Source organism: Colletotrichum jinshuiense, chromosome 1, assembly GCF_051148585.1.
Source record: "Colletotrichum jinshuiense chromosome 1, complete sequence".
In the NCBI taxonomy this organism is placed as follows: domain Eukaryota; kingdom Fungi; phylum Ascomycota; class Sordariomycetes; order Glomerellales; family Glomerellaceae; genus Colletotrichum; species Colletotrichum jinshuiense.
Genome location: NC_139302.1, coordinates 1,503,044 through 1,525,670, shown reverse-complemented (window position 1 = coordinate 1,525,670; position 22,627 = coordinate 1,503,044). Strand labels below are relative to the sequence as shown.

Genomic DNA, 22,627 nt, shown 5'->3' with positions numbered 1-22,627 from the left:
AACAAACACCGTTGCCTCTTCGCAATTTTTGCTTTTTTTTAACTTCCATTTTCGTTTGCGTCGCACCCCTATCTTAGATAAGATTGGCATGTGAAGCTAACGCGGATGGTTCAGATTGCAAAAGAAGCTTCGGCACCGCCATTGGCTTCTGGGCCCAGACGCGACGGGCACTCGACGCAAGACACGCTGACAGAGACAGGGACCGACTGACAGAGACAGAGACAGAGACAACAACGGAGCGCGTGCGACGGCAATGCGTCATTTTTGAGGCTCTTGCGCCTCAGGCACGCCCCCCGGGAGAGTTCCTCAACCACCAACGGTGCGTTTCGGCGTTTCTTCTCCCAGAGGACTCGCAGGCTAGCAGCACCTTGGCTGGGAGCAAATTTTTTTTTCCTTCCCTGGCGCCGGCCGTCATGTACCTCGCGGGCAGAGCACGGCCGTCCAGGTACCTGCGTTCCGAGACAGGGCCGACCCACACATCATTTCGAGGTGCGCATCGCGTACCGACAACTGGGATTGACAAACGCTAGATTTACGTTTGACGCCGAATCAATCTCGCAGATGGTCCTTTTGTGGGCCCCGACATTACGGTCACGGCGTTGCAGTCGCACCCATCTCGGCCATGTCAGACACTGGAGCCTCGGACGTCGGCTCAATGGAGCGACGCCGTTTCCCATTGGCAGGAAACCGCCACGGCCGTCGGCCGTCGGAAGGGCCAACACACAAGCAAGGCACGATGCCCAGCGGGAGGGCTGCTGCACACCAGCCAGGTTTCTGGGTTGCTGCCGGGATCTCACGTAACACTCGTTAGGGGGTGTGCCGGCGGGCGGTCACCTGGCCAGCACCGCCAGCAGGACCGAGCCGGCCAAGGCATGCGGGCCATGTGCTTCGATTGACTTCATCCCGTCCTCTGGCCTGGTCGACGGCGGCGTCGACTCGCCTGGGAGGGAGGGGTGCGTGACGGTCGAGATATGGAGGGAGGGGACGGACGGAAATGCAAACAACAAGACGGAGAGGAGCGACTTCGCCATCTCCTTCAAACTTCAGGGCGTCTCACCGCGTCCCTTTTTATCTCTCGGGGGGGCCAGCGTTCCAACCTGGCCGCCGTGCCCACCACCTTGCGCTGACGCTCTCGCTTTTTTTTTTTTCTGAGCTATTTTGTTGGGTCCACACACGTGTGAGTGCTGGGCTGCGGCTGATTGGACCCTGAAGCCTCAGAGTGGGGGCCCGACGACTTCGGGTGGGGGTCACCGCAAGCCATGGCCGGTTTGATATCAAAGCTGGCTTTTTGTTTTCCGCGCCGTGTGCCTGAGGGATTCGCCTTTGAGAAAATTTTCTCGCCATGGGAGTCCTGTCCGTCCCGTGTTTTGGCGGCCCAAAACAGCATCAATGCCACCCCCAGCGGGCAGTAATGGCTTCAGCATGCTGTGCCGTCCACGCTCGAACGGCCAAGACGGTGAATGGAGGCCATGCCGTCCGCCGTCTGCCCGCGAGCCCGACTCGTTCTTTTGCTGGGCCTTTCCCGTCCGTAAAGCTAGTTCTGTTGAATTGCCGGCCGTAACGGACTCAACCTTGCGGGTTCTCCTACTAGCCGTGACACAGCAGCCCACTTCTCATGATTCGTGTTCCTGGCCAAGGGGCATTTCCAGAAGGACGGAAGCCTCAGGCCGCCCGCCCCAAGATCAACCATTTTTTTCCCTCCAGCCCAGGATCCCCTTCGCCGCCCAGCCTCCCGACAATGCCCGAGATCGGTGCGAGGGCGTGTGTGTTGGGTCCCAGTGGTGGATGGCGGTCCACGATATGTCAACGACGGCTCGCGTCTAAACCTGATTGGGACGCCTCGCACATTGCGAATCCATCCCCAGCGCCGGGCCCACCGAGCAGAGCCAGGCGTGCCCCGTGTGGACGACCAGATGGATTCACCAATGTCTCTCCTGTTTGATCCGATGGGGAACAACCTCAGGCCTGCCGTGGGACCTTGGCCTTGTGGCCGAGCCATCTGGATCAACTTCCGCCGTCCCGTTGCCCGGGCCCCTGCCCTCTCTGCTCTACCGAGCTTGCCCGTCACCTGAGCGAGAGCTTTTCCCTCCCGACCTGCTTTTGAGCTTTTTCTCTCTCCTCCTTCCTCCTTCCACTTTACCTACCTCCATCCCAATCTGTCCTGTTTCCTATCTTCTCTTCCTTCCAGTCCATCACCGTCCATCCCACAATCTCCCCTCCATCAGTCACAATGGCCTCCACTCGTGTCCTCGCCTCCAGACTCGCCACCCAGATGGCCACCAAGGCCGCCCGCCCTGCGGTGCGCGTCTCTGCCATGCCCAAGCGCACCATCACTGGTAAGTCTTGAAAAAAAAAAAAGTAGAACCGGGAAGGGAAAAGGGAAGGGAGAAAAAAAAAAACATGAACGACGCCGACCAACGAGCCAATGAGCCCCCAATTGGCCTCGCGGCACCGATCCGATATCAACGATGAGTCGATATCGGCGCCTTCCCTCCCCGAAAGAGAATCATATGAGAGAGAGAGAGAACAACCACCGTTCTGACATTCGATTGCGAAAATTTTCAGGCTTCTCCAGCCCCCTCCAGGCCGTCAAGCGCCAGCAGGCCACCACCATCCAGTCCAAGGTCTTCACCCAGGTCCAGGCCAAGCGCGCCTACTCCTCTGAGATCGCCCAGGCCATGGTCGAGGTCTCCAAGAACTTGGGTATGGGTTCCGCCGCCATCGGTCTTACCGGTGCTGGTATCGGTATCGGTCTGGTCTTCGCCGCCCTCCTCAACGGTGTTGCCCGCAACCCCGCCCTCCGTGGCCAGCTCTTCTCCTACGCCATTCTGGGTTTCGCCTTCGTCGAGGCCATCGGTCTTTTCGACCTCATGGTTGCCCTCATGGCCAAGTTCGTACGTCAACACCCCCCCAACCCCCCGTCCGCGTCCCGTCGACGATCATCCAGGCTAACCAAACCAACAGACGTAAGCGATTCATTTCGCGCTGGCGAGCTGGGGAGAAGCGAGGAGGGGGCTTTGGACGACTTGCGCTGTATAGGACGAGCCGCCCTCCCCGTGCTCTCCCCGTGGGACAGGCCCGCCTTTGGTCTTGCAATGGGGGGCTGACCGTCCCCCACACTGCTTGACGAAGCTAGAGTAATAGACGGGATAGACAGCATGGTGGGCATTTAGAAGTATAGAGGTCATAGACCGCACGGCTATGTTGTGTTGTATAGATGGAAGTGTTCGGTTGTGACAGGGAGCGGCACGCACTACTCTTGATCCAGCGAAAAAGTTTTGCACCCCCATCTCTGCTCAGCCAGATTTCCCACCCTCCCCCCGTGGCTCCTGGCCCTGATACAATTTTTTCTGTAAAAATACTACAAACCTCAAACTCATCGTTCTCCGGCCCACCAACTCTGGTGATGTGAAATGTGACGACCAGGTCATCGACCCGAGAAAGGCAATCGAATTGAAAATGATCGTCCCGACGGGAGCTTTCCCAAGGGTCCGAGGGACGCCATGTCCGCCATCCCCACTACGAAGAGACAGCTCGCGGAAGCTTTGAGGTGCTCGCGAGTCGAATTGGCCAATGTGAGGAGGGAATTGGGCGAGCTTCACTCGAGCCGGGAGGGAGCTATTGCGGGTGTGTCCCGTCCTCTGGACGCGGGAAGCAAGGGAAGCATCCATCCCCATGGGGTTCAGAGAGCAAGCCCGAACTGAACCGCCGTCCATCCATCCCGTCCGCGCCTCTCTCTCTCTCTCTCGACCACCTGTGCGTGAGACGCCTGGGCTGCCATCCCGCCCCCCTTGGTCGCGGATGAGTGGGGATGGCGACGACGTCCTGCCGTGGTTTCTGCCACGAGGCACACCCGCACGCATACGCACAAACACACACACACCGCTGCGAGAGAACTTTTACCGCTCGCTCGACGCCGTCCGTCGAGGCAAGGCTGGCGGCCCGCGCGGTGTGCGTACCACACACACAGCATGTGTGCGTGCCTTGGCCCATTGTCCAATCCCAGCCCGAAGAGCTCGGTCTCCGAGGCTCCGCTCGCCCACTCGACGTATGTCCTTATCGCCAACCTTGGCTCCGAGTCGCGCGCCCGATGCGTGTATGCCACGGGCTCGATTGAGCGCCCTCATCCCCCCCTTCAAACGACGGGCGAAAACTTTCACCGTCGTAGCCCGAGGAGGCCAAAAAACGAGACCCAAAACGGAGACAAAGGGGGGAATGAGCCAGTCTCGAAATCTGTCCCCTTCATTGAACAGGCTCATTTTCTCGATCGCCAGCGCCAGCAACGTGCCCAGATCTCGATCTTGAGTCTTTTTTTTACTCCTCCCCTGGGTGGCAAGGGTGCCGGCGACCGCCTGCTCATCGGCTCTCCGATACACCCAGTCGTCGTTAGGGGACCCCCATCACCTTCCTCCCACTTGGGGGGGTGTGGGCGTTTCGTGAGTGAATAATAAATAACACACAAGAATAAAAAAAAAAAAAAAAAAAAAAAAAAAGGGCCTGTTATCGCGGGTACCTTTTTCTTCGTCCCATGGTTTCCGTTGGCCAAACGGGGGGGAGATTTGGCGCCCCATCCTCTTGGGGAGGGATCGTTGGCGGGTCTGACAAACGAACGGTCGTGCGGGCGGGATTGCGGGCTCCACAGGCTATGGCATCATGATTTTAATTTTTTTTCTCCCCCCGACCATCCCCTTCTGATCACCGTTTTGCTTTCGTTCGTGCCCACCGTTATCTTTCGGGGGTGGAGCGGTCCTCGTGGTGGTGTGTGCGTGTGTAGAGGTTGTCGACGACGGCTGGCGATGATGGGATGTCGTTGAAAGGATTAAGTAATCTCTTGGGGTGTTTTTTTTTCCCTCTTCCCCCCCTTCTCTCTTTTCAATGACGACAGGCTTGGCCCAGAGGTAAGGTAATGGCAGGTTTCCCCTCACGCAAGTGTCGTTCGACTTTTTTTTCCCGAGACCTTACTCCAAATTCTGGAAGAAACCGAGGGCTCGGGACCAGTGTAACGGCGACAAGCAGAGGCGAGGCAGAGGCGAGCACAAGCGAGATGCGACCCACTCTTTGCTTGTTTTGGCCCAGAGGGAGGGAGGAAGGGAGGGTGTGAGGGAGAGTGGGGGTGGCCAGCGGTTAGCATTTCCTCTGGTGCGCGGCGGCCGGGCTCGACGACGCGGTTCCCGGTGTGCTTGGGATCTCGAGTGCTGTGGCCGCGCTGTTTTCGGCCGGCTGTCAGCATTATCTAGAGTGTAGTGTACGCTGGTGTTGTGAGGCCCGGTTTTTCGTGCGGGTGAGTCGTGGTTGCTGCAGGGTGCTTGTGGCACGCTGTGTGTACTATGTACGGGCGTGTAGCGTGCGTGTGCCCCGGCCCAGCGGCTTTCGATACGGCGCCGACGGTCGAGTACACTAGATTAAAAGCCTACGACACTCTCTTCCCTCGAACACTCCCTGCTGAGCTGGGGACGGGTGGGCATGGCAGGCCCCGAGCTCACGACGGCTCCGGACGGTGACGGCGGCGCCGTGTCTCGCCCATATCCATATGTCCCCCTTTTCCCACGGTCTACAGTCTACAGACCGTAAAAACGGAAGGCCATCGTCGGCCCCCGCCCCCCATGGGGAATAGTCCCGCAAGTTTGCCAGCGGGTGTGGATGCGGTGCTGGGGATGGCATGTCACGGAAAAGCAGGCTATCGAGGCATGGGATGACTCGGGCTGGGGCTGCGATGGGACTGGACTGGTCAGACCACGAGGCTGTCGAGTAATGGGGAACATTTCCTCCCCCCTTTCACTCGCTCTTATTCAACGTCAGCCCATACAGGCCGGGGGGGTTCGTAAAGTGCCCACCCTTGCCGTGAATGGCCGCATCCAGTCTTGAATCTTTAACGTGAAAGGAAATGAAAACGGGCGTAGAATACAAACAAGTGCGGCGCCAGTTTGTAATAGCTTGCGTGTTTACGTATAACTATGGTTGAAGCCGCCCATGCCATTATGTCATATCGTTGTGCGTCTCAATCCACAGGCGCAAATATCTTGCTTGGGGCTTTATGAGCTGGTGTGAGCCCTGGTATTATTGTATGTCACCAATGAGTCAATCAAAGTATACCAGTGGTCGCCCTGGTTCGTGTGTGGTAAATCCCAGGGCTATTCATCGCCGGCCCCTTCGTAACCGCGCCTGATGATTATCGCCGGGCCGCTCAGCCTTGCGCCTGTCGTCACTCTGTTGAGTACGTGCCAGTGACCATAGCCCACAACATCAGACTTCGTACTGCCTTACTTATTCTGCTCTGTAGTGCCATGGCAAACAGCATACACAAGCCATGCCAGACAAACCCGAGAATACTTTGGTTTGAACCACCAGTCCTGGGACGATACCATTCTCGAATACATGATATAGACTCTCGACCAAGACACCCTCGATATTCCTTTAGACAAACCCATCTCGGCATGAATATTATCATCGGTGGTATATAATTCGTTTTCGATGGAAAATATATACTACTGTCCAACCTTTCTCATGCCATCCTCGACCTTTCAAGCAGCCCACTCCCGTCCCGTCGATAATAAGCTTCTCAGGCACTTAGACAGAAAGAGCGGGATGGGCGCATGTGACGATGACAGCGAGGCGTAGCGTAATCCAACGGCATGAAGGACCCCCTTCAGCCGGTGCTGCTACACGCCTTCACCACGGAGCCTCTAGATATATGCAATGAAATAAACGAGACGGCGACTGGTCCCCGGGCCTTTCACTCGAGGCACGCCTTAACGGGACAGGGTAGTGGCCTTCATATCACGAGTGCTCGTCAGCGATCAAAACCCGCGGCGTCTCATTCACAATCCCGTCGTGAAGCGTCGTCATGCTCCCGTTTGTGGCCAAAATGGGCCAAGTAACGACCAACTCGTGACCAACACCACAGCACTCTCCTACCAGACTACCGTGGCCTTGGCTACCGGCCCGGGGAGCTTGAGCGTCGTGGAATATCTCCACTCAGGATGCCTCAGGGTCCAGAATATAGTCACGAGGCAGGCAAGAGGCAGGCAAGAGGCAGACAGTGTTCCAACCACAACCGCCAGGGCTGAGCATCATTCACAGTGGACGGCGCGTGGGATGTTGAACTTTTTATTTATTGAAGTTTTAACCAGCTAGTGAAACCAGCGGTGGCGCAACGCGGCCAGAGTCGTAAACATTGGATATCTTTATTCGTCGTCCCCCTCGACGTCGCGCTCCTTGATGGCGTACCCCTCCGCGAACCCGTCCGGGTCGCACACCCTCTCCAGGCTGATCCGGTTCGCCGCGACCCACGCCCAGACGGCCGCCTTGTCGACCCTGACCCGCGGCACGTCCGGCCTCGGCCCCGGCTCCGGCTCCTCCATCTCCACGTCCGGGTCGTCGCCCCCCTCTGCCCCGTCGCCCGCCTCGCCGTCGCCGCCGGCGCTCTTCCTCTTCTTCTTCGGCGGGGGCTTCCCCGGCCCCGTGCCCGCCTCCGCCACGACGCCCATCTCCCGCAGCGTGGCGAGGCAGTCGTCGAGGGCGATCCACGTCGCGCGGCTGCAGTCCTCGAGGTCGACCAGCAGCGCCGGGTCGGCGTCCCGCCCGGCGGCCGCGGCACCGCCGTTCGCGGGGCAGCTGAGCAGCCACCGGGCCACCTCGCCGCCCCAGAACCGCTTGTACCCCTTGCGGCCGAGCTCCGAGATGGGCTTCTCCGGCCCGCCCAGCACGCCCTCGCGCCGCGAGATCTCGTACGACACGCCCATGAGCAGCGCGCCGAGCCCCTTGCGCTGCCAAGGTGGGAAGACGAGGATGCAGGCGAGGTTATTGTTGTCCCACGACATCTTCTCCTTGGAGAAGAACCCGACGACGTGCGGGCGCGGCGGCGGGTCCGGCGCGGCGGGCTTCGGCGGAGGCGTGTAGACCAGCAGGAAGTAGTTGAAGCCGCGGACGTCGAAGAAGACGGACTTGTTGTCGAGGAAGAGCTTGGCGAAGAGGGACAGGTTCTGGCAAAAGAGCTGCGGTCGAGCGTGTCAGTGCGAATGTTCCCAGTTCGGATGCGGACTGCAGAGGGAGGGGGGCCCCGACTCACCACGTCCTGCTCGCCGTCCACCTCCCACACGCTCCACTCCCCCTCGTCCGTGACGTACTCCTCCGTGTACTTTGGCGCGACGTTCGTCTTCTTCCCCGTCGTCCTCGGGATCTCCTTGCGCACCAGCCTCCGCCCCCGCGGGTGGACGTAGACCTTCTTCCCCGGCACCGCGCCCGCGCGCTCGCACATGCGGACGTGGCCCCACCACGCCACCAGCTCCTTGGAGTACTTGAAGCACACGGGGCACACGTACAGCCGGTCGAGCATGGGCGCGTCGGCGCCCTTGCGCTGCTGGTTCTTGGCGCCGCCGCCGGCGCCGGCGACCTCGTGGGCCGGCGGGTTCTTGCTGCCGCCCCCCTTGGCGCCCGCGGCGTCGCCGAGGACCTCCTTGCCGTAGTACGACGGGTACCACGCCCGGAAGCAGATGTTGCCCAGCATGACCTTGTCGATGTTGCGGTCCGTCCGCGGGGCGGACTTGTCGGCCCTCGGTGCCGGGGCCGGCTTCGAGGGCGTCGGCGTCGGGGGCACGGGCACGGGCACGGCGGTGACGGTCGCGGGGATGGTGTGGTACGGCCGCGTCGAGACGGGCCGGAAGTGCTGGGTGATGGGCGGCTGGCCCGTGGGCGGGCTCGGGCGGACGAGGCTGCCGGTGCGGTGCGACTGCGTCTGCGGCGCCTGGTATGTGATCTTTGGCGCGACGAGCGTCACGGGCCTGACGTTCTCCTTGGCCTCCTTGGCCGCCATCGTGGGATTCTCGGGTGCGCCTTCGCGTCTCTGCCGGTTTGCGCGGGGATCGGGCGGAGCAGCGATCGAGGTCGCGCCTGGCGGCTGGACGGGCGGTGGAGGCTTCGTGTGCGGTGGTGAGTGCGCCGTAGAGGACGAGGAGGGGGGCACGGGTATGGGTATGGGCGTCTCGGAGATCTTTGGCGGCTGGGCCGTCGGGTGCGGCCTCGAGGTCGAAGGACGCCGTCCGCCGTCGCGCTTCTCGTCGACAAGAGTGGCCGGGAGCAGGGTTTGCACCTTTGAGGTGTTGGCCGACGTCGGGATCGGAGGGGGTAGGATCGGGGTCTGACGCGTTGCGCGACGCGTCGCCTCGGCGGCGGCAGCAGCAGCAGCAGCAGTCGTAGCAGCAGCAGTCGCAGCGGCGGTGGGGGGCGGAGGTTCGGGCTCGTCGTGGGGTCGTTTGCGCTTCACCGGCGCCATGCTCGGGGCATGCGTCGCGGTATATCGATGGAAAGGCCCGAATCTCCGGTAGGTGCTTGGTGGAGGGTTCCGGCGGCGCGCGATGATCAATTAAAGTTTGCGGTATCGTGGAGCGGCCCTGCAGGGGTGGAGGTCGAGATCGGGAGGTGAGTGGACCGTTGCACGAATGAAGGACCGAAACAAAACCGAGGCTTGGGCGTGGAATGGGGCTGGTCTCACAGAGCTATGGGAACGGGTTGAGTCAAGAGCGCATGGCGCTGCGATTGGAATGCCAGGTCGCTATTGGGTGTGTCTACCGACGATCTATTGATTGTTGACCGAGAGTGTCTTGCGTCCCGGGCAATGACGTTAGGGATTACATAAGGTATCTCTGCCGGCTCGGTGCGTGGCTTCTCTTCCGATAGGCCACCGGCTCTACAGCTTTTTTCAGAGCCCTGGCGCCATGCACTGCCAAAGGCACCGCTCGCTGCACGCTTGAAAATCCTCCGCGGTCAGAATGAAAAAAAAGTAAAATCCGTAATTACGCAAAAGAGGCAAAAGCAAAAGAATAGGTCCATCCAGGATTCGAACCTGGGCATCCGGAAGGATCTGGTTATGAATCAGAATCCGACGTCCTAACCAACTAGACTAATAGACCAGTCAAGAACTGTTATTGTTGAAAGGGTCAAGCAATTGAGGGTCTATAACCCTAACAGTGGGCGGGGTCCTTGCACCGACTTCACTCTCGTCGACGTCAACATCGCCGTCGCCGTCTAAGAGGCTAGCAGCCCGCCGTCCAACCGCATGAAAACATCACTGCCTCGACCTACGTGAATCGCCTCGTCTGACTCACCCGAAAAAAAGACGCCCAATCAGCGCTTGCGTTTTGTGCAAAACGGGCCCTGGGCGTTCATGACGCGGGCGAGTGTGTCGTCATTCTCATCCCAGTCCTTGACCAGGATCTGCATCTTACGTCGAGCGAGGCCGGCATCGCGGTTGCGGTATACCGAGTCGATTTTCCGCACGTCGGCCTTGTCGTTGACGATCCAGCGTTTCTCCTCGTCGAGGAAGCGCGTGTAAGTCATGTCGCTGCCGTACCTGGCCCTGACGTTGGCCTCGAGGCGGTCCTCGACGGCTTTCCCGATGGCCTTTTCGTCTTTCGTCGGCGCCAGCCACGAGCTCACGTCGGGCATCGTATGGTCCCTCGACGGGTTGAAGGTGGGAGCCTCCAGGCCCGAGTCTGGGAGGATGGAGTCCGCGTTGTAGTACAGCAGGGAGCCTTGCGAGACGGCGCGGTCGATCGCCCGCAGCTCTGGCGGTGTGATGGGGCAGTGGCCCAGGCTCAGGTAGTCGAGGGTCTGATTCGCCGCCAGGAGCTCGCAGAGGGAGGGGACGGCGGCGTCGTCTATGTAGTTCCACGCCTGGCCGAGGTCCGCGGTCGCATACGCCTGGCCGAGGTCCAGGAGGCGCATGCCGGGATGGGACGCGACAGCACGGAGGAGCGGGATGGCGCCGGCGGAAGTCATACCGACGGACTGGAGCGACAGCCGGGCGAGCTGGGGGGCATGGCGGACCGCGGAGGCAAGGGCCTGCACACCCGCGTCGCCAAGCGGGTTGCAGGACAGGTAGAGCGAGGTGACACCGCAGGCAGGCGACGCCAGGAACGCAGCGATCGCCGCGGCGGCCTTGGTCGAGATTCCGTCGCCGTTGAGGTACAGGTTTCGCAGGGGCAGCTTACGGCCGGACGCGCCCCCGTGGGAGAAGGCCGTCAGGCGGCGGAACAGGTCAGCGACGCCGGCGTCCCCAAGCTCGGTCTGGTCGAGATCCAGCGTGCGCAGATGTTTTGTCTCAGTGACGAGCCTGTAGACGTCTGCAGCGGCCGCGGGGCCCAGCGGGTTGCGTTTCAGCCAGATGTTCGTCGCCGCGGCGCCCGACCCGACCATGGCATCGACGAGGGCCCTGAGGCCGGGGGCGTCGATGCAATTACCCGCCAGGTACCAGGTGTCCATGCGGTCGGGGAACTCCCGGATGAACCGGGCGATCTCGAGAGCGCCAACCGGGCCAATGATGTTGTTCCCGAGCAGGAAGTGTCTGACAAAGCGGTTCGGCCGTAAGCTCTCCATCAGGCTGCCGATGTGGTCTGGGCCGACGACCATTTTGCACAGATCCATGCGGCCGTCCTCGTAGATCACCCCCCTGCGGAACTCGGCGCCCCTGACGCCATAGTAGGGCTCGCCCTTGCCGTCGTTGAGGCCAGCGCCGGGCGAGCCCTCGTCGAGCTCGTGGGTGCCGCCCAGCCCGAGGTGGTCGAGGAACGGGGCCAGGTCGGCGGCGTCGGCGACGGCGACTGGCATCGGGATGGCCCACGGGCCAGCGGTGGACACGGGGAACCTGGCCGGGTCCCACGGGCCCTGGGCGAGGATGCGGGAGGACCAGACAGGCGCATGCACGCCGGGTGCAGCGCCGCCGGTCAGGCCGCGGAAGCTGTGGCCGTTCCGTTTGGTGGCGGCAAAAATGTCGTGTTTCCGCTGCAGGGCGACCCACGCACGCACCCTGACCCGCGCGGCGTCGTACCTGATGACGGGTGACACACAACCGTCGTGGGTGGCGGGATACAGCAGCGTCGCAATGGCCTCGGCCAGTCGAGACCGCGCAGATTTCCGGCGGGGGAGCCCATGCAGCTCGTCCGGCAGGCGAACGGCGTCGACGGGGAGGGCCAGGATCTCGTCGGCCGTGTAGGCCCTCGAGTGGTCAAAGTCTGGCACCTCGGCGTCGAGGAGGTTGAATGCCCGGCGACACAGGGCGGCGAGCCGGGCCACCTCGTCCATGTCGATCTGGGTGGCATTCGCGCCGTCGCCCGATCCGGTCGCCGTGGCAGGTGTCGGCGTAGGTGACATGTCACAGGGCTGATTTATAGGGTTGCCAAGCAGCGTTGGCATCGATGTGAGCTGGACCGTGGCGGCGGCAGCCATGTTGAATCCGATCCCGGGGGGCTGGGGGTGCGCGTCTGTATCACTCAAGTCTGTATCACTAAAGCCCAACGTTTGGAGGTCCTTGTTGGTTTGGCGCGTCTGTACCGGCTTGAGGCCCATTCAGCCCGAGGGACACCGGAGCAGACGTTTTTATGCTGCTCTCGCGACGGCCATGACTGCGCGATCTCGCGGCGAGTGAGTCAACGCGCGCTGTTGAACCATTCTTCGATTCGCTTCTCCGCGCAGCCATGGCTGGAGACGAGCGAGGCTCTCCGCATGGGCTGATGTTTAGAGCCAACGCGCCAAGGGATAAGCTTCCAGGCAGCAAGTGGATTGGCCAATCAAGGCCGCGAGAGGTGGCCGTCCGAGCCAACTGCCCTGCCGGTTCTGTCCATCATGTCGTTCTCGAAGGGCGCATTTGACGAGAGCTTGACATGTTCATGTCAATGTCAATGTCAATGTCGAAGTGCCGGGCGGGACAAGGTACGGGTAACCGAATCGGGCACGACGAGCCCACCCCCGATAGCAACGGCGCTCTCGCATTCCACAGCCTTCGGCCAGGTCAACAACTCTGCTCCCTCCTCAAGCATTGCGCTGACGGCTGCAGGGCTGATGATGGATGACTGACTCCACCCCCCGTGGCCGCTCGACTGTGGCGGGGCGGCGTCGGTACAGCCACAGTGCGAGACGGCAGACCACGGCGACTTATGTAAACACCCGCCCTCCACCCCCTCCACCCGCTCCACCAACGGCACCCACCCACACCTCGCCTCGGAGCTTTTCGAGCTGCAGCGCAACACCAAGAAACGTCCCCGTCCGCCGCCGTCACCCTGCTCCCCGGCCCCCAGCGTCGCACTGCGTCACGTTACGCACATAGCTCTGCATCGAGCCCTGTCTCGTCGCCATTTGACTCTTGTCTGAGTCTGCCGCGGCCGGGAGACGACCGTTCCCTCTGGGAATCCACTCGCAATCAATCCGTGTAACACGGCAGTCCACGTCAACAAACGCTCATCACGTCTGCCGGCCGCCGCCCGCCAACCATGATCTGCCCCCGGCTCTCCCATATAACATGCCCCCTGCGGTAATTAAGATAGCACGGCCCTGATTCGCCGGCTGCAACTGTCTCGACTCTCTGCCTGTCTCTGAAAGTCTCATGCCGCCGCGCTCGGACGAGACACCTTGCTTTTCCCTCTTTGCTTCTTTTATGACACTCACGCCATGTCACATATCCCACATCCAGCGGTGAGCAGGCGCCGGAGCGCGCCGAGATCTCATCAAACGTCAACCTCCCGAGACCCATTCCAGTCTGTTTTTCCCTCGGGCGGCTCGAGCGAGGAGCTCTGGCGGGCGGACGGTCTCACGTAAATGAGAGGAAAGCCAGCCGCGGCAAGCGTGCCCGCACCAAGCCGTTGTTGTTTGTTGCCCCCTCCCCCTCCCCCCCTCCTTTTATTTTTATTTTTCGCTTTAGCTGGACGTGGCGCGATGCGTCCTGCCATGCAGGCGCGGATATGACATGTCGCGGTGCGTCCACGGCTTGCGACCCGCACCAATGCGAGCGTCCGGCCAGCCACAGACCCTCGGAAGCCGCACATGGTATTGCTTTTGCAACCCTCCTCCCTCGGGCAGCCACGCATGCAATCAACCGGCAATGCCACAATACCGGCCGGTTGACACGAGGCTCTGAGCTGGGCGAGTGTCCGCCGGCGCCCCTGATTGGGCCTCACCTTGCTTTTCCGCATAAGCAGAAGGACGATCCCTTCGGGAGGCATGCAGGGAGGGGCAGGGGCCACCGAGGCTATGGGAGACACTTACGCACGCTAGCAGGAAAGATGGTGGTGTGTCTCCCAAGTGCCCGGTCAGGCGGGGCCGTCGACCTCAGCGCATGCCACGGACGGGGATAGCCCTACCAGCAGCCCTCAGACTGTTGTACGTTGGATGTGACGAGGAAGAAGAAATAAACGCGCAGCCCTTGGCATGTTGGCTGGGGAGGGATTGGCTCCCGCGGGGGATGTCTTGAATCCTGTCTCGGTGTGGTCGAGTTGGCTGACCGCTCCGCTCCCCCCCCTTGGACCGGTCGTTTGGGAGGATCCCGTATATATGGGAGCCCTGCTGGCGAGTGAGCGCCGAGGGATGGCCCTTTTCCCACGGCTGAGCTGCGTTCCGAAAGGCAAGGCGTTCCCCTTTTCGTCTCTGCTTTTGTGTGTTTAGCATGTCATCCTTTCCAATGTTTTCTCCCATGCCGCGCAGGAGCGCCGAGGGGCCAGTCTCCCACGCCAAGTGGCCGGCCGTGGAGTCGTTCCGCTCGCCAGCGTCCTTCTGGGACGTCGACGACTCCACGGCCCAGACCGTCAGCAGCCTCAACTCCTTCTTCGGCTTCCGGCCGCCCACAACCCGGCCGTCCCCCGACGAGGCGTCCAGGCACTCCCCGGACCTCCCGCACCTCTACCCGGAACGGACCCCCGAGCTGCGCCAGGACACCCCCTCCGACGCGAGGACGCGCACGTCGTCGTTCGGCCCCGAGACGCCGCCCACCAAGTTCGACTCCCGCTTCTCGCCCGAGCCCTTCGTCCAGCCCCTGACGCCCGCCCGCGCCGGCCGCTCCCACCTGCGCTCTCACTCGGACAGCTGCAGCCTCCAGAGCCTGTACCCGGAGGCTCTCTACCGGGCGGGGCCCGAGCCCTTGTCGGCCGGCGGCCGCGGCGCCAAGCACCACTCGTACCCCGACGCGACGGCCCGCCCGGGCGACAGGCCGCACTCCCAGAGCCGGGCCCGCGAGGCGCCCTCCCCGCACCAGAACTACACCGTCACCCTGACCCGCAACAACCGCGCCGTCACTCTGGTCCTGACGGCGGGCACCCCGGCCAAGCCGGGCCAGCCGGCCATCACGTGCTACCGGCAGACGTCGCTGCCGCTGGGCGGGCCGCACGCCGAGTTCTTCAAGGCCTCCGAGGCCCTGGCGCTGCTGCAGCACATGGTGAACGCGTCGTCAATGTCCTTCGCCCCCTTTTCGAAGCGTGAGCGCGCCGACCTGATGCACCGCATGCGCACTTCGGCGGACAGCATGGTCCTCGGCGAGCCGTGCTCCAACGCGCGCGCGTGGACGAGCTTCTTCTCCGCCGAGCTCGCCGCCGGCCGCGCCTGGGACGCCGGCACCGTCGTCTTCCCGTGGAGGCTGCTCGAGAAGCTGATGAGCTCGCTCAACTCCGAGTGCGCGCGCAAGAGGCGCGCGCAGACCCGCGCCGCGGCGTCGCTGGTCAGGCGGGAGACGGACGACCACCCGGGGCCGCGCGGCGGGCGGCCGCACTCCCAGCCCGGCCTCGGCCAGATGGCCGACCCCCGCCCCGTGGCCCTGCTGCTCGCCGGCGACCCGGAGGCGTTGTACGGCTCGGCGGAGAGGGCGTCGGCGTCTTCCGCGTCCCCGCCGCCCCGCACGCCGACGGAGCTCCACCCGCCGAAGCTGCAGCTCGTTTCGGAGCGGACGCAGTCGCCGCCGCCGCAGGCGCAGACGCACCAGCAACGCAGGCGGCAGAACTCGGAGCCGGTGCGGCGGCTGAGCCTGTCCCCGCCTCGCATCGCCCTGCTCAAGGCCAGCCCCTGCCGGCAGAACCTGCGGCGGCTGCACGCCGCGTCGACGCCGGCGCGCCTCGTCTTCTACGACTCCATCCGGACGTGGCCGACCAGCTCCCACCGGGCGAGGGTGCGGCTGCCGCCGTGCTCGCGGTTCCTGGAAATGACCGCGGACCAGGGGACCGACCCGCACAACCCCATTGTGCTCTGAGGCGGCGGGGCCTGTTGCCTTGTTTTGCATCTTTCTCTTACTCGCACGTGTCTTGGGCTGTTTTGCGCGGCCGGCTGTCGGGGGTTAGACCGGGGGGGCGTCTGGAATAAACATGCAGGGGGGTATGACGGGGTGCTGCGGCGCTGTGAAATAACTAGACGGGTGGTCGCGGCCTACGACGTGAACACGGGAAACGGGATCAACGGATTATGAGAAACGGACATGAAAGGATACGACGGGAACCAAACGACACCCGCGCGGTTGGGGGAATCATCATCATTAGACGCGCGCTCACGATTGGAAAGGGCTCGCTGGACGGCCTGTAGATGGACGAACGGACCGGGAACGAATGCAAATGTGTCATGATAACATGTCTTGGGCGGTGCTGTTTATGTACAACTGGCTTGACGTCGGGAGTCGGAAGCCGTGTAAACACTCTTTGAGATAGATTTATGTGAAACATACGAAGATAAGATGCCTGAGGAATGCCGGATGTGCTGTGGTTGGGGCGGAAGGGACGGGTGATATTTGTCTGCTTTGAGATGACACCCAAGCCTTACGCGACGTGTCCCCGTGGGACAGGACGCTTGTACAATGTCGACGTTGAGAAGCCGGGGCCGGAAGCACATTAGAACGAGGTGCCCGAAATGCACGAGCCTCATCATCCGAGGTGGACGGGAGATACAGCAGAGCCTGACTCGCATCGTGCCTCGTCCTTTGGGGTTTCACGTCTCCACGCCTCCGCGATCCGTCTTCAGCAAGCAATGGCCGCAAAAGGGCTGACGGAGGCTCGTCGTCGAGCCCTGCCCCGGATCCGCGGTCGCCGCTAGCCATGCCGTCGCCGCTCTAACCACAACTGGCACGCGTGATGTCGTCTAGCGGTGTGTTGCTCCATTTCCCTACGAACCGGTTCGCCGGGAAGGAGGGGGCCCGGCACCTATTCGCTGCAGGGACCGGGGTGCGGGGAATTATACTTTCTGGATAGATTAAACGGCTGCTCTCCGAGACGACGTCGACGGGATCACCATGCCTCGCCCCCGGTCTGCACCCACACCTGATTGCAATATCAGGGTGGTGCTTCATCTCTTTGACTTTTGGAAGACTGGACCTGCCCCTTTCCGGGTGGGGAGGGCGAGGATCAGACGTTCGTCGCCCGGTCGCGCCGGCGAGGTTATAAGTGCCCCGTGCCGCCCGCGGCGACGACACCTGTGACACCGCAGCAAAGGCATCGCATCGCAACTCACCCACAGTCACTCGTTCCGCCAAACCGACGCCCAGAAGAGTAGAAGCCGCGACAAAGCCGCTCAGCCAAAAGCACACCCGCGAATCCCCGAAATCCCGACGAACGACACCACGCAGGACGCCATGGCACGCTCGACGCTCGCCGTCCTCGCCCTCGCCGGCCTCGCCGCGGCCGGCACCCTGGCGCCCCGGCAGGACAACGAGACCGCGCCGGCGGTCGACATCACGGCGCTGACCAAGAACGTCTCAGCGACGACGGGAACGGGCGCGGTCAGCGCGGCGGGGACGCTGCAGCCGTTCGGGGGCATCGGGGTCGGGTGCGGCATCAACTGGGCCGAGGGCCAGTCTTTTGGAGGTGAGTTTCGGAAGGAAGCGAGACCGCGAGGACGACAATGAGAACTGGCTGACACGGGGTGAATGCACGCACAGGCGGCCTGCAGTCCGGATCCGAATCCTTCGGCCTCGGCGGCGGGTTCACCATCACCAAGGACACGATGAACATTGGGCTCGGGATCGGCATCAACCCGATCAACTTCAACTCCAGGTATGTCCGCCGCGAACGAATCGCAGCTTCGGAATGGCTGACCGTGCCCGTAGCCTCAACTTTGTGGCCTCGACGAACGGGACCGTGGACCTGTTCTTCACGTCGACGTCGCAGATCAAGTGCGAGGAGGCGACCGTCGACGGGGTCAAGGGCGTGAGATGCACTTCGGCTTAGGGGTGTTAGTAGGCGGGCGTCTTGCCCAAGCGTGTAATTGAAGCATTTAATCTCGAGTGGTGCTTTTGCGGTGATGACGATGCGATGGTATTAAGAGCGTAGTACGGTACCGCGGGCCCCGTTATATGCAAGAGCGAAGAGTGGCAGGACCGCCCGCGTATGAAACTTTGCTTCTGTGGCATCCCTCGAACCGATTCGGTGCCGGCAAAGCTGTGGCCGGGGTTTACAACATCACTGTGAGACTTTCTGGAGGACTATTGCAGGAAAAGTCGAAGCTCGTTTATGTGGTTGCCGAGCCCGTCGTGCATTCCAGGGACCACGGCCAGTGCACGTTATCCAAAACCGTTTCCCCGGAGCTTCCACCGAGGACCGCCAAAAAAGTTCAAGTCACGACCGGCTTCGCGCAAACCATAGATAGGCCCGCACTCGCCCAAACGCATCTCTGCCGCGGCTCTTCGTCCGCGTTGGAGTCATGGACCTTTCTCCGACGACCCTCCCGGGCTGTACAAAGCGGCGGAGGGTATCCTGCCATATTGTTCGTGCGTCGCGTTCTGCGACTGCTCATAGCACTCACTCATACTCAGAATCCCTCACCGTATTATCCTGTCTCGTATCATACCACCCCTCCAAGACTCAGCCCGCCACTTCACCACACATGACCGGCATCTACTACGAGCACGCCCTCCGCCGCCAGGTCCAAACATCCAACATGACGACGACGGCATGCAAGCCGGCCGCCAAGGACGTCGTCTGGACCGCGCAAAGAGTCGTCTGCGCCACACGCCGTGCCGCGACAAAGCTCTCCACGAAGCCTCGCGCGTTCTCAGAGACCCAGGAGTTCGAGCCAGTCATACAGTTCCACCCCACCATCGGGGGCTGCTCGCCCGGGCAGGTCGACTACACGGACCTCGACAGCTGGGTCGAGGACGTCGGCACCGGCGATTTCTTCGACTGCGGCGACGACTTCTCGGAACGGATGGAGGACATCCTGGAGGGCGAGTACGACGATATGCCGGACCTCCTGGGCCGGCGGGGCAAAGAACGCGTCGCACCCCCCGTCCCGAGCATCATCCTCACCACGCCCGAGGGCGACGTCCTCGTCGGCGACGACATCCCGCAGGGTAAGAGGTGCTCCTTCTCACACGAATACCACACCCTCATGAAGCAATGGCTCGAAACCCTCGAGCACCGGCTCGTGCCCGGCGACTGGAAGCAGCTGCGGAGCCTCAACCGCCCCGAGCCGGCAGTCGACTACGCCGCCAGGGAGGCCGTCCACGAGAGCCACCTGAGGCTCGAGGAGAAGAAGCGCAAGAGGCACGAGAGACGGGCGCGGCGGGACCACGACCAGAAGCGCCGGCGGGAGAGAGACGAGGCCCAGCATCGGTGGGAGCTGCAGAAGATGGAAGTCGAGTACCTCCGGCAGGAGCGGGGGTACTCGATGGAGGAGAGGGAGACTGTGGCGATGGACTGGCAGCAGGACAAGGCCGAGGAGACGCTCCGGAGGCTGAGAGCGGAGCTGGAGGAGATGATGGAGCGGGACTTTGGGGAGGAGAGCGAGGACGAGTTCTGAGGACTCTGGTGGTGCCCGGGGCGCAGGCCGCACTACGGGAAGGCTCCATCATTGGCATCGATTTGGAGTGGTTGTGTTTGAGATACCCCGTAATGAGCAAGCACAATGAATGGAATGGTGGCGGTCCCTGTCACGATTGTTTGCCTCGTTGATGCATGTTGTCTGTGATATCTACCACAGCCCGAAGGTCCACGGACTGGAGATGCGTCGCCCGCTCTGTGTAGCGTTCCCACGCCTTCCACGTGCCGACACCATCGCAAGCGCTTACACCTGTGCAGAACAGCATCGTCTGGCGCAGGGCGAGTCGAGGCTGCATGGCGCCTTGCCCAACGGGGAGGCCGGGGATGACGATGTCAAGACGACCATCTGCACCCCAAAACTCAAAGAACGGACGTTTCCCTAGGCGGCCTGGGCTGCTCAGCACACACAGATGCCGCGACTTCCGAGGCTTTGTTAGTTGGTCAAGCAAGGGAATCAAATAGGGAAAAAAAGAAAAGAAAAGAAAAAGATCTCCCGTAGTATCAGTCATGAATCTCGCCGACACAACCTTGACTGGCTGTCCAGGCATTACTTCATCCCAAGTGCCCCGCCGGCAGCCCTGCTCTCGACGCAAACGACGTCAGATGGCCCGGGTTTCCAGCCTTTTGCATCTCCGCCGTCGATCCAGGGTCCGGTTGGCAGCCATCGGCGCCAGTCGCCCGGTGGGTGCGGGGGAGCGAACGCCCGTACAGGCAGCTAGCCCCCGCTTCCACGCTCTTCTGATGCCGCCGCGGCCGTGTGACGCCATGCAATTGACCAGCCTTGCACGGCAAAAGTGTAGCGATCCTGGAAGCCCGGCTAGCGCAGAGAGCAGAATCCCCACAAGCTGCACGGGTCCAGGGGTCCACCACCACTGAAGAAAACCCGACCGAGCCGCCAACCAGCGCCGACCGCCAGCACCTCCCCCCTGCCCTGCCCCGGCTCCAATGACAAGACCTGGGCGCTGTACCCCGCCGCCGCAGCTTTCCCTTGCAGGATTTCGAGTACCTCTGATCGATTCGCAACCTCACCTCACCCTGCCGCACCCACCACCACCCCCCCGAACCCTCCATCGTCCGACTTGGCAAGCCGTTTCGCGCCAGAAAGTAAGGTGCTTTTTTTTTGACTTCGCGACTTAACCTTGGGAGCCGACCGCCGCGCACCAACCAGCACTGCAGCAGACTCGCGCACACCCCCGGCCGTCTTCTGCCACTCGTCCCTCTCCCCCCGCCGCGGAGCGACGTCACCAAACCACGCTCTGCCCGTCCTGTCACGAGTCGCAGAAAAAGTCGCGTGGTCGTCCGGTCGTCACTCGCTGTGCTTTAAAAAGACGGCCCTCGTCGCACCCGTCGGGAGACACGCCACTCTCGACCGTCTTACACAGTTCAACCGCTGCTTGCCTACGCCAGGTAGGCCCTCTTTGTCCCTCACCGTGAAACACAAGCCCGGAGCAGTTGCCTTTGTTGCTCGTCCGTATCCGTATATAAAAAATCACAATCGCATTGTTCTATATATATATACTCTGGCTACAAGAACGATATGGCGCCTGAAGTAATTCAGCAATCAGCCGCCCCGGGAGGACCGCCGGTAACCAAGATGCAGATCGACCCCAAGGAGAAGTTTTACCGCCACTTCCAGGAAGAGGTTGCCAGTACGTTGCGTATTGCCCCGTCGCTATTGCTGCTGCTGCCGTGACTTGCTGCCGTGTGCTGATGCCCCGCACAGTCCTCCAAGACCAGATCGACGGCATCGGCTCCATTGCCCTGATCGGCGGCGAGAGGCAGGATGCCATCGACCACATCCTGGCCGGCATCTCGAACCTCTCCAACGAGGTGGCCGACGCCTCCGACTATGTGCCGTCGTACGACCAGCGCACGTACGCCCAGGCGAGTTGACCGACGTGTCCGACGTGTGTGTCCCTCTGCTGACCGTTCGCCAGGCCGTCAAGGCTCTCACGGACAAGCTGAACGAGACGACGACGAAGCTGGCCCCCCGCTCGCGCTTCCAGTTCAAGCCGCGCGGCCAGGGCGCCGCGACCAGCGGGCTGACCGCCCCCAAGAACGACCCGCGCCTGCTCGTGGGCGAGAGCCTCGCCGACCCGCTGCCCCCGGCCCGGGGCGGCCCCGTCGTGGGCGGCAGCGCGCCGGCCGACGCCGACGGCCTCGGCGAGCTCCCGTCCTTCTCCAAGAACTACAACGAGGAGATGGCGCGGCCGAGCGCCTCCAAGGTCCGCAAGCCCAGCTTCTCCACCGCCAAGGACATCGCCATCTTCGGCCAGGCCGGCCTGCACATCATCCTGCCCTCGTCGGCGTCGCGGGCGACGTCGTCGGGCCGCCTGACGGACCTCCAGGGCTGCATCGTCGACATGTCGCTGGCCCTGTCCGGCAGCACCTCGTTCGCGACCCTGGCGCTCAAGAACATCCAGAAGAGCCTGGTCGTTGCCGGCAACGTCGCCGGCCCGGCGCACATCACCGGCGTGTCCGACAGCATCGTCGTCGTCTCCGCCCGCCAGGTGCGCATCCACGAGTGCCGCAACGTCGACATCTACCTGCAGTGCTCCAGCCACCCCATCATCGAGGACTGCTCCGGCATGCGCTTCGCCCCGCTGCCGGCCAGCTTCGTAGGCCGACCCGGACCCCGGCCCCCGCGGGATCGTGTGCTGACCGGTGAACAGGAGACCCCCGGGGACCCCGTCGAGAACCAGTGGGACCAGGTCGACGACTTCAAGTGGCTCAAGTCGGAGCCCAGCCCGAACTGGAGCGTGCTGCCCGAGGGGCAGAGGCTGGCCGACGAGGTCTGGACCAAGACGGTGCCGGGCGAGCGCGGCAAGGACCTGCACGACATTCTCAAGGCCGTCGGGATCGCCGAGTGATGGCGGCGGCGCCGCGGGCCGTCTATGCGTTCGGGCTTAGGGGGTAGGGGCACAAGGTAGGGGCACGGGTGGGCGTACTTTTGGATACGGGATAACGGGGCGCGGGAAAACAAAAAAAAGGGAGTATTCCAATAAGGGTTCCAATAAGGTTCCAATAAGGTTCCAATTGCAGTCTGTATCGTCGTAGTCGCATTTCGGGTATCATGG

At 62.4% G+C, this 22,627-nt stretch overlaps 6 protein-coding genes across 6 annotated transcripts; 4 read left to right on the top strand and 2 right to left on the bottom strand.

Annotated features, from left to right (window-relative positions):
- Window positions 1–2,230: 2,230 nt before the first annotated feature.
- On the top strand, window positions 2,231–2,970 carry EsH8_I_000412 (ATP synthase subunit C family protein; the record flags this gene model as incomplete). The annotated part of the gene is made up of 3 exons (XM_083267825.1): window positions 2,231–2,336; window positions 2,566–2,894; window positions 2,965–2,970. The coding sequence occupies 3 exons, from the start codon at window positions 2,231–2,233 to the stop codon at window positions 2,968–2,970; spliced, it is 441 nt and encodes a 146-aa protein (XP_083118263.1).
- A 4,214-nt stretch (window positions 2,971–7,184) lies between these two features.
- EsH8_I_000411 (acyl-CoA N-acyltransferase) lies at window positions 7,185–9,271 on the bottom strand (the record flags this gene model as incomplete). The annotated part of the gene is made up of 2 exons (XM_083267824.1): window positions 7,185–7,994; window positions 8,069–9,271. The coding sequence occupies 2 exons, from the start codon at window positions 9,269–9,271 to the stop codon at window positions 7,185–7,187; spliced, it is 2,013 nt and encodes a 670-aa protein (XP_083118262.1).
- An 851-nt stretch (window positions 9,272–10,122) lies between these two features.
- EsH8_I_000410 (uncharacterized protein) lies at window positions 10,123–12,222 on the bottom strand (the record flags this gene model as incomplete). Its single annotated transcript, XM_083267823.1, has 1 exon — window positions 10,123–12,222. The coding sequence occupies one exon, from the start codon at window positions 12,220–12,222 to the stop codon at window positions 10,123–10,125; it is 2,100 nt and encodes a 699-aa protein (XP_083118261.1).
- Window positions 12,223–14,446: 2,224 nt separating this feature from the next.
- EsH8_I_000409 (uncharacterized protein) lies at window positions 14,447–16,000 on the top strand (the record flags this gene model as incomplete). The annotated part of the gene is made up of 1 exon (XM_083267822.1): window positions 14,447–16,000. The coding sequence occupies one exon, from the start codon at window positions 14,447–14,449 to the stop codon at window positions 15,998–16,000; it is 1,554 nt and encodes a 517-aa protein (XP_083118260.1).
- Window positions 16,001–17,365: 1,365 nt separating this feature from the next.
- EsH8_I_000408 (uncharacterized protein) lies at window positions 17,366–19,530 on the top strand (the record flags this gene model as incomplete). The annotated part of the gene is made up of 4 exons (XM_083267821.1): window positions 17,366–17,597; window positions 17,672–17,786; window positions 17,840–17,939; window positions 18,592–19,530. The coding sequence occupies 4 exons, from the start codon at window positions 17,366–17,368 to the stop codon at window positions 19,528–19,530; spliced, it is 1,386 nt and encodes a 461-aa protein (XP_083118259.1).
- Window positions 19,531–21,087: 1,557 nt separating this feature from the next.
- EsH8_I_000407 (tubulin binding cofactor C-domain-containing protein) lies at window positions 21,088–22,420 on the top strand (the record flags this gene model as incomplete). The annotated part of the gene is made up of 3 exons (XM_083267820.1): window positions 21,088–21,199; window positions 21,274–21,401; window positions 21,488–22,420. 3 exons carry the CDS (start codon window positions 21,088–21,090, stop codon window positions 22,418–22,420), a joined length of 1,173 nt encoding a protein of 390 aa, XP_083118258.1.
- Window positions 22,421–22,627: the final 207 nt, after the last annotated feature.